This window comes from Xiphophorus maculatus, chromosome 10 (assembly GCF_002775205.1).
Source record: "Xiphophorus maculatus strain JP 163 A chromosome 10, X_maculatus-5.0-male, whole genome shotgun sequence".
NCBI lineage: Eukaryota > Metazoa > Chordata > Actinopteri > Cyprinodontiformes > Poeciliidae > Xiphophorus > Xiphophorus maculatus.
Genome location: NC_036452.1, coordinates 6,372,368 through 6,389,851, shown reverse-complemented (window position 1 = coordinate 6,389,851; position 17,484 = coordinate 6,372,368). Strand labels below are relative to the sequence as shown.

The window sequence follows — 17,484 nt, the reverse complement described above, 5'->3', positions numbered from 1 at the left end:
TATGTAATCCAGTATAGTGCTGACCCTAACCAAAATAATATAAACAAATATATAAGCCAATAAAAATAAGAAACTGTACATTTTGCAATACAAGAAAACAATAACTCATATAAGCTTTTTAGTTTTACAGTTTCAGCTCTATGTGTTCCGATTCACATTTTTATGTTGTTCACTGATTTTTTCTTTGTTTTTGTCTACAATAAAGTGTATTTTTTTAAACTTTTTTTTTAATGTTTTCAACGTGTTTATTATCACTGTGTCTCTTTTGGCCTCTTAGACTTCCCCCATTGATTAATACAATATGTTATTTTGTATTAATTTCATTATTTCATTGTATTAAAATGTACTCTTAAACAAATTTTAAGTAGTTATATAACACAATAGTCCTAAACGTTGATAAATACATAGAAAAATCCAAATTTATTACAAAACAAAGGGAAAAAAATGATCGAAAAACAATTCCTGAGGAAATTTGTTCACGTACGTTCGCAGTTACTTTTGACCTTTTGCTGACGTCATCACGCAAGCGCAGCCCTTTTTTTCTTCTCAAGCAACACGTGAACGCAGGTTGGCCATTAAATAACAAACTTTAACCGTGCAAATACTTTATCTTATTGTTGAAGTAGCGGTTTTTTAAAAGTTTTATGAAGGAAGTTTTGTTCCTTCATACCAAAGAACTTTTGTAAGGTAATTTTAGCTTTCAGCCGTATCTGTTGGTTTTAAAGCTACATTGAGTTAGCTGGCTAGGACCACATGAAAAAAAAAACAAAAACGTGGCAAAATATGCTGCGTACATTTCATTGTCGTATAAAGAAAGTATCTAAATCTAAATTATTTTGTAGTTAAGGTCGTAGACATGAAACAAACTCTTCTTACAACCCCGGTTCGACCCAACCGACCGCTGAGGAAACCTTCGTCCAGTCCGGGCTTGCCTTCATCAACTCCGCCAAGGTTCCCCAGCATGACCGCCGCTCCGCCCGTACGCTCCGCTGGAAATGGTAAATCCCCCGATAACAGTGTAACCTAGATAGTGTTTTCCCCCCCATATGAATTCCATACCACAACCACGTAATAAATACTAATTTGAAAAGTTTTTGTTAAATTACGTTTCTTCCAGGTCCCGCCAGTTTTCCAGCAGGCACAGCCACCAGTTCAACAGTATGTAACCCTGCTTTTCATTGCATTGTTCAATACCAGCAAAATGCGGGATAAATGCTATTTGTGTTCCACATTAAAAAACTACTCAAAAGATAATTTTAGCAATTAGCTTAAAGCATTAAAAACGTTTTACAAGACCACTCTTAGCCATTTGATTAGTGGTGCCCAAGCCCTGACCCCCTCCTATACAGTGCTGTTATACTTACATTTTTATTTATTTTAATTAATACAATATAAGAGTCAGGAACTGTACTTGGAATCTGCAAGTACCTAGTTGTGCCACAGGGATTGCATCAATGTTTGGGTTATGTAGCTTTTAATGATTAAGAATAATAATTGACTATTAATACAAGGTCTATTTCTGTTTATATTCAAATAAAAGTATTTTCTTATCAAGTCCAAACTTAAAATATTCTATAAAATCTCCTGTACATGCCTCAGTATATTGTTTGAAGTAAAATAAGGGGGAAAAAAAATATTCTAAAAATTGAAACTAAAAAATTACTTTAAAAAAACTTTTAACTTATTGCCTCATTGATTCACAAATTTAGTGTGGCGCTCAGAGGAGCTTTTTAAGCTTTTTAAATTAAAGAAAGAAAAAGTTTCCCACTTCTGGTAACTAGTCTGGTTCATTATTTTATTAATTTTTTTGTGACTTTAGAAACCTTTGGAGTAAAATGAGGCTTGCTTTTGTCCTGGCCACCAAATTGAATTTCATTCTGTGTTTGCCGGTTTCCATCTTTAACTTAGTTTGTTGATGATCTTTGTGAAATGGGGAATTAGAAATCCAAATCTTGCGCAGTCTGTCTCAGTAGTACACCTAATCTCCCTAACCTAACTGCCATTTTCCTGTCAGTGTTTTATTAAAGTTAAACTTTTATTTCAGTGCAATTTTTCCCTCTACACTTCTAGTTGCCAGGATTGGTTCCTCCAGCCCTTACTGTGTACTTCTGCAACTTCTGTGGTCAGCAAGGTAACATTAGAGTTAAAAAAGTTGGCCAGAATCTCGTTACCTAATAAACTCTGTATTTACACAGAACTCTAATCTGGTTTCACACTGTGGCTGCTCAGTGCTGTTGATTTTTATTGCTCTGTAATTTCTGTCTTGGCTCAAAATTACTTTTGTGGTTTGACTCATTTCATCGGTGGTGTTTAGTGCAGACTTTTGAATATGCATTTCAGTAAAATCATATTTCCTGATGTCGAACAGGGAATTTCCGCTGTAAGCGCTGCAAGAAAATGCCTTATTGCTCTGCAGTGTGTCAGACGGAGGACTGGAAGGAACACAGACACATCTGCAAACCTATTGACCCAGAACCGGCAAGGTAGGTTCAGTTACCATTTGGGCTGGATGATAAATAGATTTTTATCAATTAATCGATTATTTATTTTTTAATTGGGGTTTTATTTTTCACCAATGCACCGATATGGTTTCCATAGTTGAGATTCTGAGCGATGTCAGCCCACCCAAAGCCTATCCTCTTGTTTGACAAGCATGTTTCATAACTTCTATTTATTTGGACTTTGAATTCCAATTGACTCTATGACAAAATATAAGAATCAGGCTAAGTTTTATTTATTTTTTAATGAGAATAATGTTCTAATGTTACAAGAAGACAGTTGTAGTGAAATAAGAATAATCATATGGAAAAATTTTGAAATAATACAAGAATAAAGTGTTCAGATTACCAGAATAAAGTTATAATATTAGAATTTACACAAAAATTATTATCCAAGCTTTTTTTTAATGAAAATTATTTTTCTCATAATTTTAAGATGTTCCTCTAGTAAGATTTTATGTTTATTCTGCTAATATCAAGACTGTTTTTGTAATTAAACATTCCTGTATCTTAACCCTAACACTTCATCAAACAAATCACAGACATAAAAGCCACTTTTTGAAAATATTATCCTTCATTTATAATTTCTTTTTAAAAAAAGAAAGCAAGAAAAATCAATTAAAATCAGATGTGTTATGAAAAAAGTCTGAGATTTTTAATCCACATTGCTCAACCCAGATTGCTTGTGTTTCCTAACTTCCAGATTAATGTATAATTTTGTTTTTCTTAATCTAAAGAGAGCAACCCAAGGAAAACGTGGCTTTACCAGGGACTGGCCACAGGGAAAACATCGCAGAATTGAAGGTAATTCACTTAAGACTTTGAAATGTTATATTTCAACTATAAAATAAAACTCTAAATAATATACTTCTATATTTATTTGATTACTGAAGGCTAGTGAAACATCCAGCTATAAGAAGGTCTACTTAAAAGATTTACATGCTTCTAAAATCACCAGTGGGATGGACATTCAGGTAAAAATAAAAATCTGCCTGCATTTTGCTTTTGAGCATAAATTGGTCTACTGCATAGTGCAAGAGTCTCTTTCACTTTTTTCTGTCAGGCCACTGTTGTTGAGTTCTGCAGCCCTGACAGGTTTTACATCCTTCCTCAAGACCCAGAGGTCCTGGAAGCTCTACAAATAATAAGCACAGAGCTTCAGAAAACCTGCAGCATCTCCTCAGGAACAGCTTACGGTCCCTGTGATGGAGAAGTCTGCACAGTTCAGTTTTCTGTTGACAAGGTGAGAAGAGCTTCACCCAATGCAATTAGGAGAGATGCATGTCTCAGTCTAATATCTTTGACAAGTCCGAAAGAACGAGATTGCGGATACAAGCGGCCGAAATGGGTTTTCTCCGTAGGGTGGCTGGGCTCTCCCTTAGAGATAGGGTGAGAAGCTCAGTCATCCGGGAGGGACTCAGAGTAGAGCCGCTGCTCCTTCACATCGAGAGGAGCCAGTTGAGGTGGCTCGGGCATCTGGTCAGGATGCCTCCTGGACGCCTCCCTGGTGAGGTGTTCCGGGCACGTCCCACTGGGAGGAGGCCCCGGGGAAGACCCAGGACACGCTGGAGGGACTATGTCTCTCGGCTGGCCTGGGAACGCCTCGGGATTCCCCCGGAGGAGCTAGAAGAAGTGGCTGGGGAGAGGGAAGTCTGGGCCTCCCTTCTGAAGCTGCTACCCCCGCGACCCGACCCCGGATAAGCGGAAGAAGATGGATGGATGGATGGAAGTCTTTTACCCAATAATCTTGTTTTTACTTCTTCTTAGAATTGGTACAGAGGCTTGGTCCAGACTGTAGCTGCTGACAAGAAGACAGCTAGTATCCTTTACATTGACTTTGGCAATGAAGAGAATGTCCCAATTGAAAGGATCCAACCCCTCCCTGCTAATATTCAACATTTCTGCCCATGTGTGAGTCTCTAGGTGTTTTTATTTCTTGGTTAGCACTACTGGCAGCTAACTTTCAATTTAAAAACCTCCAACTTGTTTGTACGCTATACTAATTCCCCAGTAAAAATAAAAATGTAAAATTTGCAGTTAATGTCTAGATATTTTTGGAAATTGTGTGCTGGGCTAAGATGTTATTTTCTGGCAGTTTAAAACTGACCAAACCTTTTTTTGAAAACTAGCTAAAAAGAACAGAGAATTGTGGAAATTGGAAGTTTAAGAAGTGTGCATATTTCATGCAGCAGCTGTCTCTATGATAGCAGCACTTTGCCTTTTATTATTCACCACAGGCAATGGAGTGCAGGATTGCAGGTGTGGTGCCGGTGGTTAACAAATGGTCAGACGAATGCTGCATTACCGTCAGACAGATGCTGACTGGTAAGGCTGTCACTGTGAAGCTGTTGGAAGCGACGGAGAAAGAAGGTGTCCACGCTGTTGATATCGTGCTGTCAATGAGTGGGTGTCACTTAGGCGAATCTAATGCGAGTTTCATATTTGCAGAAGGTAAAATCCTTTAATGAAACTCTCTTCTTGTGTATTTAAGGAATGATGCTGAGCTCATTCCTAATCAAGAACGGATTTGGACAAAGAGAAACCACAAGTGTGCCACCAACTGAGCAAGACATAAGTACGCTAGTTGCATATATACTTCAGTTTGCATCGTTTTGCAATTGTCAAGAAGAGTTACATGATCTGTTTTCCTTAAGTTGCTATGTTGAGCGCATCATTTGAAAATTACAAGCGCCTCTCTGACGGGAAGGATGACAATGAATGGGCTCAACCACCGGAGCCGCTCACACAGGCAGTAGGAGACCAGTTCTTGGTTGTGCTCACACACTTCGTGTCACCCAGTGATCTTGTAGTGCAGAAGGTGGAGAACGCAGGTGAGTCGCATTTCATCTGTGTAATGAAAGCCCAACCTCTGCAGCCAGTGTCGCTCAATCCAACTAAAATATTGGTTTGCAGAACTTATCCGGGATTTGCAGCTGAAGCTGAGAGATCACTGCGCTCAGATTTCTACCCCGCAGAACTTCAGACCTGCTCCTGGAACGGTTTGTTGTGCCCAGTTCTCAGGTGAGGCTCATCTGACCATTATCATCACGGGAACAGGAGATGCCAAGTTTGTGTATCGCACATTTCAGCAACAAGGCAGGTCAAATGTGCTGCCTTGTTGCACACTTGCAAAATAAAACAAGTGTGCAACAAGGCACATTTGTTGCCTTGAGCAAAAGATCACTTTTTTTTACATTCACTTAAGTCTTATTATGTAAAAGTTATTTCAGGTCCCTCTTGCTTCTTTGTTAAACATTTCCTAGACTTCAGATGTTGCCGTTCTGTTTGCTCAATCAGGAGGACATAGTTCTTGTTTTATTGCATTTATTACAAAATGCAATAAAAATTGCATTTTGTCAAATGCCATCATCAAAACAACCAAGCAAATGCGCATCAGATATGTTGATCAGTTGATCAGTCCATGTTGTACTATTAGAACAGGAGTTCTTCCTCATTTTAAAAGAAGTCAATGTTTTGGCCATTTTTCAGTTTTCTGAAAGTTTGTTCCTGATTAGTGGTTCATATCCTCACAATCTGATGTTTACATAGTAAACTTTGGAAATAAAACCAAATCAAGATGTGGGATGCTATAAGGTTACAACTCAAGAGGATGCTGAAATTGAATCTAAAGGTTCTTCAGCAAAGTTTTAGTTTAAGGGTTTGAACACTTTTGCAATCAGGTTATTTAATTTTTTATGTTTTCCACTTACCTGATTTCAGTACATTTTTACAGGATATAAAAATATTAAAGAAAGAATATGTGAAAGGATTAATTCTAGTGGGTGATTATGGCTTAAAAAAATCATACCAGGTTTGATTTCTGTTTTTAAAATGTATTTTCTTGCATTCTTTACTAAAGTAAGAATTTTTTTGGCATTGGCCCTAGTATTTTGTTGTAGAGTTGACCTGAATTAAATAGAAGCTGCAGAACATGCTTGTCAAACAAGATGGCGGCGCTGACATCACTCTGAACTATGGACACCCAAGGAGTGCATTGGTGGGGGAAAAAAAATCAGATTTTCTAAAAATGAAATAATTAAAATTTGAAAATTAATTGATTTAAAGCTAATTGATTTATCCTACTGTTTTTTGACATATGAGTCAATGATTGTGTACCAGGATGAGTTTTACTGTAAATACTATATTAAAGATGCATCATAGTGTTCTATTTTCACACTGGAAATCTATAATGACAGTTTATTTAAAATGAAATGTAAATATGTAAATGCACCTTTGATTTTTCTGAGACTTCCTCCTTTTTCAGAGGACAAGCAGTGGTACAGGGCGAAAGTTCTGGCTTATCCATCAGAGGAACGAGTGTGTGTCGCCTACCTCGATTTTGGCAATTCTGAGGAGGTCGATTTAAGCCAGTTGCTCCCGATTACCCCTGCACTCCTGACCATCCCAATGCAGGCTATCCTATGTGCTCTAGCAGGTATGGTCAGAGCATTTGAATTTACATTTGATTACATTTTATTCTGATACCAATAATCTTTGCTCTTCTTTAAGGAGTGCATCCTGTTGGGGAGAACTGGTCGAGGGATTGCATTTTGTCGCTGCAGTGTCAGCTGTCAAACAGATTACTTCGACTGAAGATCCATGGAGTGCAGGAGGGAAAGACGCTGGTGTCCATGGTAGATGAGGCCAGTGATCCTCAGGTTGATTTCGCTGAGCTCCTGATTACTGCATGCTACGCCACACCTGCTTCCGACTCTGCCTCTGCTAACCTGCCGGCTGAGGAGACGACTGCACCTGCAGAGACAAGTGGTGGGCAAAGAAATTACTTTAAACTGTACTTACAGTAGTTCAGGGTTTGAATGGATGCTTGAAATCCCTGAAAATGCTTGAAGGATTTTTAAAGGTTTGGAAAGTGCTTGAAAGTGCTTCATATTCAAACTGTTCAGTTTGGTAATAAAAGGCAATCGAATGTTGATTAAAAGCCTAAAATAGGAAGACATTATTTACAGTTCAAACCAAATATTTTTTACAAAAAGCACAATTTTCAACTCACGTTTCTCACTATTTGAAGTTAAGTCAGACTAAACTTTTGTTTTTATTTTAGATAGAATTAAAATAATTGTTTCTATTTGCTAAGTGCTAAAAAACTTAAGATTTTTTTTGTAATTTGCTTTGTATGCTGTTTTAGCATTTAATTTGAGCAAGATCACTTGTCTTAAACACAATTTGTTTATATAGGTTTTAATTACTATTATTCCTAATGGCTCAATGACTTATTGATCTGTGTAATAGAAATAAAGGTGGTCTTATATTTTATGTTATTAAAATTGGGGGATTTTTTTTATTAGTGTTTTGTTCTTGGTCAGATGTGAGAGAGACATTTCAAAACATAAAATGTTGTCTCTGCTGGCTGTAGAATGTAGAATAACAGCAATAAATGTTGAGTAATACTGAATTTAATCACTTTTTTAGTTCATTTGTTTTGTGGTGCTGAAAAAGTTTGAAAACTTGCATTGAATATGCTTTAAAAGTGCTTGAATTGTATTGAGAAAACGGATAAAAACCCTTTTAGTTTTGAGCAATGCTTTGTTTTATTTATGCATTACATGCAGCATCACTAGGCTACAAACTGGTGAGCCTGCATGTTATTTAACTAATAATTTTCTAATTTGATTGTAATATTTACAGTCTTTTAGAGCATGTGTGATAATTCTGTTTGAAATCTCCTTAGTGCCTCCTGCCGTGCCTGAACCTCTGGTTTGGACTTCTGCTGAGCTTCCCTCCGATGGCCAGACGGTGACACTGTTCACCAGCATCGTGGAGAGTCCTGGAAGGTTCTACTGCCGCCTCGCTGATCCAGAAGGTGGAGCTTCTTTACAAGGCCGACAATACTGATCAATAAAAAAATAAGTCTGATTCTGATTGAAAAAGCCCCTGAACAAAGTTTACATTTCTACAAGTTGAAGCCGGGTGTCTTCTGGCGTTGAAATTATCTTTTTTTCAGGGTTGAAGAAGTTCATGGAGCTGGAGGCTCAGTTAAAGCAGCACTGTGAGGGGGAAGCTTCTCCTTACTTTCCCAAAGTGGGAGAACCGTGCTGTGCTCCATTTTCTGGTGAGAATGTCTTTATACAATCAGAACAGGATTGAAATATTGTCACCTTTGTAAAATAACGGCCTGAGTCATTTTCCAAAAATAATTTTTGCAAAAGTAAAAAAAAAATCTCTCCTTTTTTAATGCCAAAAGATGATTTAGGCAACAACCACAAAAAGAAACGCTTGATGATGTTCTTTTCCATTCCTGAAATCGAAATATCTAAAATATTTGGTCAAATATTAGTCAGAATTGTGCTGGAAGCTTGTTGACCACCTGTTAAGGTGTTCCTGGCCATATGTATACATATTATATTTCATAATTTAGTATTTGTGTTCAGTAGAGGGAAAACTCAGCCGATTCAAATTTGCACCTCAAGTTCAAATTTTTTATTTATTTATGGAAGTTGTATTAAAAGTTAAACTATAAATCACTAAAATCCAAACATTTCCGCTAATGACTATATATAATCTTTTACCCATATTTGGGGATGCCATTGATTTTATTGATTTTTATTTAAAAAGAGAAATTTGTGAATCATCTTTGCATCTTTAATTTGCTTCCCAGTACCAATATTTTTTGTTTCACTGTTTTCTGATGTGAGTTTTTTCATTACGCCCTTTATTTCCACAAAGGCAGTGGATCTTGGTGCCGAGCTTTGGTGAACGGACGGTCCGGTGACGACGTTGGCGTATATTTAGTGGATTACGGTCACAACATGACTGCTAAAAGCAGCCACCTTCGATCCATCACACCTAAACTCCTGACACTCCCTTTCCAGGCTGTTTGCTGCTGGCTTGCAGGTAAAAACAATAACAACCAGCAGACTATCTCAGAGTTTACATGTGATAAATGAGCATGTTTTTTTCCAAATAGACATTTACTAATGCTTTCAGTGAATTATAAATACAGTTTTTGTCTCTGTTAACTTAAATCGGGGTTTCTCAATTTTTTTCAGGCTGAGGACCAATTAACCCATTTAACAAACATTCACAGACACACATCTAAATATATTCAACCTGAAATGAAACTATTAGTGTCTTAACTAATGAGAAGTGGTGCTGTTTTGTAAATGTGACCAAAACCATGAACAAGTCATTGCTATTTATCTATCATTTATCTAAAATGATAGATAGATAAATAAATATCTATCATTTTAAGTATTCCTGCCTTTTCTCTTCTCTTTCAGGAGGTTTGGGTTTTTTTTCCTCTAAGAACACTCAGCACATTCGTGTAAAAGTGATACATTGCATTTGCAAAGGACAGTCTAACATTCCACATGACAGCTAAATAACTCAAAAGTTATGTAAATAACTTTTGAGTTATTTACATATTCTGAAAGTGTAGATTGTACATTTTAAAATTATATCAAACGCATAGAAATACGTGCTGTGTGCAATAGCATCATTTAAGGCTATTTGTAATTTAGAAGCACAATAAAAGAAACGAAAATATTCTTCTGCACCATTAAATATAAAATTATCTACCCATTTTTATCAGTTGTATTTATTTGACAATTAAATCACCGTTTAATTGAATAAAAATAGCAATAGCTGTTATTATAAGCAAGCAAAGTCATAAAAAAAGCAGTTGTCACTAACTGAGACCTGGTCATGGCTTAGAGCCGCTCAAAAGAGTCGAATCGCTCGTGAAGGACATCAATACTCTCGGCAGGCTTGACTTCCTCCAGTCATAAGTTGTCATGTTGTTTTCTTTCCATTGTTTTTTTCAGCTTTTCTTTTGAGTGACCCGGTTTAAGCCATTTATCCATTATTTTTAAACACAAACGTTTGGTAAGCTAGCTGTATGCGTCGCACTTTGAGCTCAAGTCACAGCAAATTAACGGTTGATTGCATGCCGTACCTTACAGACCACTAGGGGGCGCCCGTGAACCACCAGTTTGAGACAGACTGACTTGAATGATTGCCGTTATTATCCTAAAATCAAAATTTTAAAGTGATGTGCATTTTTTTCTTTGAATAGATTTCTTACTTTAGCTCGACGGGAGCATGCATGCTATATTTCTGGATTTGTGTGGATTCAGGTGTGGATCCTATTGGGTCAGAGTGGAGCAGCGAAGCCCTGCTCTGGTTCCAGAACCTGCTGGATGGGGAGCAGCTAAGCGCCCGGGTCCTCTCCGTCACGGAGCAGGGCTATGGCCTGGAGGTCATTAGCAGAGGTCAGAACATCGCAGCGGCTCTCATTGCTGAGCAGATGGCCAAAGCGATCGGAGTACCTGTCGGAGCGAAGCATGAACAGGTAGAATCCACGACGACAAAAGAAAATGGTGGGAATGAACAAGAGGACAGCGTTGAAGTGGCAGGTGGAATTCAAACAGCTGTGGCATCAGAAAGTGAGATAAAATGCTGAACCTTTATTTATTTTTCCTCCAGATGGTGTTTTTAACATACTGTATTTGGTTCCAGTCGCAGGTTTCCCAGTTGACTGGAAGACAGTGGAGCTGCCTCTGAATGAGAGCTTTCAGCCGTACGTCGCAGGAGTCATTAGTCCTTCTCTCTTCTACGTCCTCGGCCCTACGCAAAGTGAGAACATCCACTCCATTGCTAAAAACAGAAACTTTATTAAATGCACTGTTGTTTTTTTTGTAACTATTTCTGTTTTGTAGTCGACCAGAACAAGCTCCAGGAGGTGATGAAGGAAGTGGCCGCCTACTGCAGCATCTACCAGGGCACTTTATCCACAGGGATGAAGAGCAGACCGTCTGCCGGGGCTGCATGTTGCGCTCAGTTTTCTGGTAAAGATAGTGGCGAATCAGTTTCAACTTAATTGCTTGTTGTCTATATTTGCGAAAAAGGAATGTGGATGGCTTGCAAAACTCAACTGTAGGCCAGGCGCATGAAAATCTGCTGTGATTTGTTTATAAAACTGGCTTCCACTACAGGGTGCTGCTGACATAAAACTACAGACAGATCACTAACAATACAGTAGAATAGAACAGAATAGGACTGGACAATAAATCAGTAATGTACAGCTCTGGAAAAAATTCAGAGACTTTTTATAGGTATATGTTTGAGTAAAAACATTTTTTTAATTCTATGAACTACTGACAACATGTTTCTGAAATTCCAAGCAAAAATGTAGTATTTATTTACAGAAAATGAGAAATGGTCAAAATAAAAAGATGCAGTGCTTCCAGACCTCAAATAATGCAAAGAAAACAAGTTCATATTCATTTAGAAAGAACAATAATAATGTTTTACCTCAGGAAGAGTCCAGAAATCAATATTTGGTGGAAAAACCATGAGGTTTTCAGTGGGGTTCAGTGCAGTGGGCTCTCAACGGTGTGGAGTGAAAACTGTAGACAAGAGGAAAGATCACACCACCAGTCTGTAGATATTTAAAACAAAAAAACTAATCAATTATTGATACTGACTGATATGGAACGCTTATATCGTGAAATCTTTTTTGGCCCTGTTGTCAAAAAAGGGCTTGACTCTGCTCTAGAGTCAAGCCCTAGAGCAGAAATATCCTTTATTGTTCCTCATTGCAGAAATTCAGATGTACCAGCAGCATAAATAGGGGAAATGGAAGCATCTAGATTCACACAATGTAAAATAATTTAAAAAAGAATGTACAGTAAAAGAAAGGAAGGAAAGACTGTTCAAGTATTAAAAATAGCATAATTTATAGAATTATGCAGCTGAGTAGGATATTTTAAAAATGTACAAACTGTGCTTCCATGTTTAATATAATTTAGTCGACTCTTCCAACACCAAAGGTGTTCCTGATCCCCCGATGGGGATCAGTGCTGGGTTTGCATCGGCAACACATTCTCCTGTTTTTCCACACCTTTTCTGTTCTTTTTCAAGACTCCACCTGCAGTTGTTGCTTTCGCAAACCTAAGCTGCTAATCCCACGTCTCCAAGTAGATATAATTACACACTAGTGTGTATGTAGTGATTGTAGTAACTGCTTTAAACACAGCATACAGTTAGAAACTGGTTTCGCATACATTCCACAGCCAGCTAACAACAGGGTCTGTTTCAAGAGTTTTTTGGTTTTCATCTGTTGGGACTGGGGCAGGAAGATACTAAACAGGGATGGCAAAAAGCAACAACTCTGTAATTCTGTTGTAATTTTAAGATTTGCAAACCTAGAATATGTTGGGGTTTTCAATCCCAGGTGATAAAAACTGGTACCGTGCTGTGATCTTGGAAGTTGGTGAGAATGAGCTGAGCGTCATCTACGCCGACTATGGGAACACTGAGAAGGTCCCATCCTCCCAGATCCTGCCCATCCCTGCCCACCTGCTGCAGCTCCCTTTCCAGATAATTCGCTGCACCCTCGCTGGTAAGGCTCAAGTTGTCCTGAATATTTCTAACCTTAATCTAAGTCACATGTGTCAAAATCAAGGCCCGTGGTTTTTATGTGGCCCTCTAGATTCTAGACTAAACACTAAGTGTGCTTAAATATTATGTTAACAATCAAATTAATGCAGTTTTATCCATTTAATGTCAAATTATATCAATCAGTCCCTCCAGTTTCTTTAGGATTATCATGGAAATTCACACAAAATCGACAAATCCCAGCACTTTTCTGAGCTAATAATTGGGAGTTTATTGCAGATTTTTCTCAAAAATTGTCAAAAACTTTACTTGTACTAAGCAGCTGCCTCAGCCTTAATTGATGTCAGATTATAGTCCATGATCTATACAGCCAGTAACAAAACATCAAATTTACCATCATAAATAAGTGCAAATATTTCCTAATTACTACCACAAATACTTTTTATTGCAAAAAAATATTACGAAATTCTGGAGGGACAGAAAAGATGTTCAGTAATATTATTTAATTTTAAGAATTCATTGATATTTTAACAGTTTGTGAATGGGTTTTATCAATACATTCTGGCACAACCGGCCCTTTAAGAGCCTTCATATTCTTGATTTGGCCCAAAACGAAAATGAGTTTGACATCCCTGATCTAAGTAAATTCACTCTAGTAACTGTTTGGTGTCCTGCATTAAAAGGTGGAGAAAACTTTCCAGAACAGTGGCCAGAAGAAGTGCTGCAGGCGTGTCGAGCTGAGCTGGTGAATGCCGTCCTAGCCAAAGTCCAGTCCTTTGATGGCTTTGCTAATGCTCTGTCTCTCACTCTGCCTGCTGAGAGAGATGGAGTTCAGCTGACCTCTCTGGTTCTGGATAAGCTGAATGCTTTCAACAAGACCAACCCAGACACCAACCAGAAGCTTGACGACGCTCCAGGTGTTCCTGACGGCCCCCAGTCCAAACTTGTCCCCGAGCCCCAGTTAGAGCTGGAACACAAACCAGCACCAGTTGATACCACTGGGTCTACGAAGCCGGCTGAGCTGACAATTGTTTCTGGAGCACCAGTCTGCGGTAGGCGGAGATAGAAGATCAGAAATTAATTTTAAGGAGCAGATCATTTACCGCCAGTGAGATATTTTGTGTTCTGTTAATTTTAAAACCCAAAATTCAGTTTCCATGAAAATGTAAACTAGTTCTGTCAACGTTAACACGTGAAATTAATCTAAACATTTTAATGTGTTAATATTGCACGATGCAGATTAGTCGCATGACCTATTTTGGCCTAAAATCCTCTCTACCCTGGCGGGTTGCTTGGTCTTATTCTGCTTTCAACAGTGAAAAGATGAACAGGGAGAGTTAGACTGCTGTTCTCACATACTTTTTTTTTATTTTGAAAAATTCTTACTTTTGTAATCAAATGGAAAATTATTATTTTTTTTTGTAACTGTAAACCATAATTGACTTAGAGATAAATCAGTGTAAAAAGAGTCACTTCATGAATATAAATTATGAATCTATTGCTATATGCACCTGTAAGAGTTGTGAATTTTAATCAGATTATTTTCCCTTTCAGAAGATTCAGTGAAGAAGATTATTGACCAAATGGAGCCGCCGTACCAAAATCATTTGAATGGTTCTGGTATGTAAACATTAAAACAAAATCTAAGTTAACACATTGTTTCATCTGCTATAAAAATATTAATTTCCTTCTTACTTCTAGATCATAAAGTCTATGCTTGCTGCTGTCAGAGCCTCAAAAAACAGGTAAGATTACATATTTTGGTAATAAAGTAAAACAAATATTGTTTTTCATTTTGGTAAATGATTGTTTTATTACACTGCTCAAAAAAATAAAGGGAACACTCAAATAACACATCCTAGATCTGAATGAAAGAAATATTCTCATTGAATACTTCGTTCTGTACAAAGTTGAATGTGCCGACAACAAAATCACACAAAAATCATCAATGGAAATTAAATTTATTAACCAATGGAGGCCTGGATTTGGAGCCACACACAAAATGAAAGTGAAATAACACTACACACTGATCCAACTTTAATGTAATGTCCTTAAAACAAGTCAAAATGAGGCTCAGTATTGTGTGTGGCCTCCACGTGCCTGTATGACCTCCCTACAATGCCTGGGCATGCTCCTGATGAGGTGGCGGATGGTCTCCTGAGGGATCTCCTCCCAGACCTGGACTAAAGCATCCGCCAACTCCTGGACAGTCTATGGTGTAACGTGACGTTGGTGGATGGAGCGAGACATGATGTCCCAGATGTGCTCAATCGGATTCAGGTCTGGGGAACGGGCTGGCCAGTCCATAGCTTCAATGCCTTCATCTTGCAGGAACTGCTGACACACTCCAGCCACATGAGGTCTAGCATTGTCCTGCATTAGGAGGAACCCAGGGCCAACCACACCAGCATATGGTCTCACAAGGGGTCTGAGGATCTCATCTCGGTACCTAATGGCAGTCAGGCTACCTCTGGTGAGCACATGGAGGGCTGTGCGGCCCTCCAAAGAAATGCCATCCCACACCATTACTGACCCACTGCCAAACCGGTCATGCTGAAGGATGTTGCAGGCAGCAGACCGCTCTCCACGGCGTCTCCAGGCTCTGTCACGTCTGTCACATGTGCTCAGTGTGAACCTGCTTTCATCTGTGAAGAGCACAAGGCGCCAGTGGCGAATTTGCCAATCCTGGTGTTCTCTGGCAAATGCCAAGCGTCCTGCACGGTGTTGGGCTGTGAGCACAACCCCCATCTGTGGACGTCGGGCCCTCATACCATCCTCATGGAGTCGGTCTCTAACCGTTTGTGCAGACACATGCACATTTGTGGCCTGCTGGAGGTCATTTTGCAGGGCTCTGGCAGTGCTCCTCCTGTTCCTTCTTGCACAAAGGCGGAGGTAGCGGTCCTGCTGCTGGGTTGTTGCCCTCCTACGGCCTCCTCCACGTCTCCTGGTGTACTGGCCTGTCTCCTGGTAGCGCCTCCAGCCTCTGGACACTACGCTGACACACACAGCAAACCTTCTTGCCACAGCTCGCATTGATGTGCCATCCTGGATGAGCTGCACTACCTGAGCCACTTGTGTGGGTTGTGGAGTCCGTCTCATGCTACCACGAGTGTGAAAGCACCACCAACATTCAAAACTGGCCAAAACATCAGCCAGACAGCATAGGTACTGAGAAGTGGTCTGTGGTCCCAACTGCAGAACCACTCCTTTATTGAGTGTGTCTTGCTAATTGCCAATAATTTCCACCTGTTGTCTATTCCATTTGCACAACAGCAGGTGAAATTGATTGTCAATCAGTGTTGCTTCCTAAGTGGACAGTTTGATTTCACAGAAGTTTGATTTACTTGGAGTTATATTGTGTTGTTTAAGTGTTCCCTTTATTTTTTTGAGCAGTGTATTAAATTAATACCAACTGGAAAATGTACATTTAAACCTTTGCTTACTATTAACAGATCAGCAATCTGGAGCAGGTGATGCAGCTGCAGCTTGCTCTCATCAAGCAGTTGGTTGGACAGATTAAATAAGATTATACCTAACTTGTTCATCTTTTTTTTTTTTTTTTTTTTAAACTCTAAAGTTTTGTTTGTTTCTGGTTTTAAAATCTCAGGATGCACCAGATAGTTTTACACTTGTGTGAAAATCAAAAACCAGAGGCATGTTCAGCCTCCGTTCTCATTAAGTGCCCACTTCCCTGCTTACGCAAGTTGTGCTGCCATCTATTTTCACATGCAAATCGGGAGTTCAGCCGATTTGCATTATGTTTAAGTTTTACTGAAAGGTGATGAGGATAAAATGTTTTCATTCTATAGATGGGTCAGTTTTTTTCCTTTTTTTTTTTTTTTTTTGCTATTGAACAATTAACAATAAAATTTACCTTTCTAAAAATTAAGTTCTACATGCAGATTCTGTCCTTGTTTTTTCTCTTTATTTGCCTTGGTCGCTGTATTCTACACACTCAAAAAAAAGAATATCTGTACTAGATTGCTGATAGATATTAGGAAAATGTGTCGACAATAGAGAACATGGAAGAGCTTTGTGAAGTGGACCAGGGCAAACAGGAATGATTGGTCAAAAATCTTAGGTGTTGTGGTCAGTTTGGTAATCCCATCCCTCCACTATCAGCAACATGGAACCTACAACAACATGCTACTGTTAGAAACTGATCAAAAGTTACAAAATAACCCCCAGCATTGTTTCAAAAAAAGAATAAATTAGGTTTAAGTTTTTGTTTTTAAGCTGTATGTCCACCACAGAATAATGGTACAAAAACACTCTTCTTTTCATGTCATTGGTTTTAGTTTTTGATTTTAATAAATTAAAAGCAAAACAATTACATTCAAGAAAGAAAAATATACATATTAATAAAATGAAAGGTAGCAGAAAGAAAAAAAAAAGTCATATATATGATTGTATTTTGGTACGAAACCACAGCTTCACAAACATCTGTCCTTTTAAAATAACTTAACAAATTTGACTTGGATGTTAGAATGTGTTATGTTTTTGTGAGTCTTATAAATAAACAGTAAAATGTTAGTCAACCAAATTATAGCTTTCCAATTGATAAAATACTTTATGGGAGACTGGTGAATTATAATTTAAAATGTGATTTTGACCCTGTTTTCTAGAATCT

General features: G+C 38.3%; 1 protein-coding gene across 1 annotated transcript; it reads left to right on the top strand.

Annotated features, from left to right (window-relative positions):
• Positions 1–543: 543 nt before the first annotated feature.
• Positions 544–16,378, top strand: tdrd1 (tudor domain containing 1). The gene is made up of 26 exons (XM_014470761.2): positions 544–567; positions 843–998; positions 1,118–1,158; positions 2,071–2,131; positions 2,369–2,483; positions 3,236–3,302; positions 3,392–3,472; positions 3,562–3,741; positions 4,266–4,409; positions 4,736–4,901; positions 4,990–5,073; positions 5,153–5,329; positions 5,412–5,519; positions 6,763–6,933; positions 7,008–7,265; positions 8,188–8,319; positions 8,461–8,568; positions 9,183–9,350; positions 10,592–10,900; positions 10,974–11,090; positions 11,174–11,302; positions 12,691–12,858; positions 13,538–13,906; positions 14,409–14,474; positions 14,556–14,599; positions 16,307–16,378. The coding sequence occupies exons 2-26, from the start codon at positions 857–859 to the stop codon at positions 16,376–16,378; spliced, it is 3,477 nt and encodes a 1,158-aa protein (XP_014326247.1). The 5' UTR covers positions 544–567; positions 843–856.
• The last annotated feature ends 1,106 nt before the right edge of the window (positions 16,379–17,484 follow it).

Bases quoted from the DNA above. Each gene is read 5' to 3' on its own strand.
- tdrd1 (XM_014470761.2), top strand. From the start codon at position 857: ATGAAACAAACTCTTCTTACAACCCCGGTTCGACCCAACCGACCGCTG. The intron at 1,159-2,070 runs GTATGTAACCCT...CTACACTTCTAG, and splicing joins GCACAGCCACCAGTTCAACA to TTGCCAGGATTGGTTCCTCC. The intron at 11,303-12,690 runs GTAAAGATAGTG...TTTCAATCCCAG, and splicing joins ATGTTGCGCTCAGTTTTCTG to GTGATAAAAACTGGTACCGT.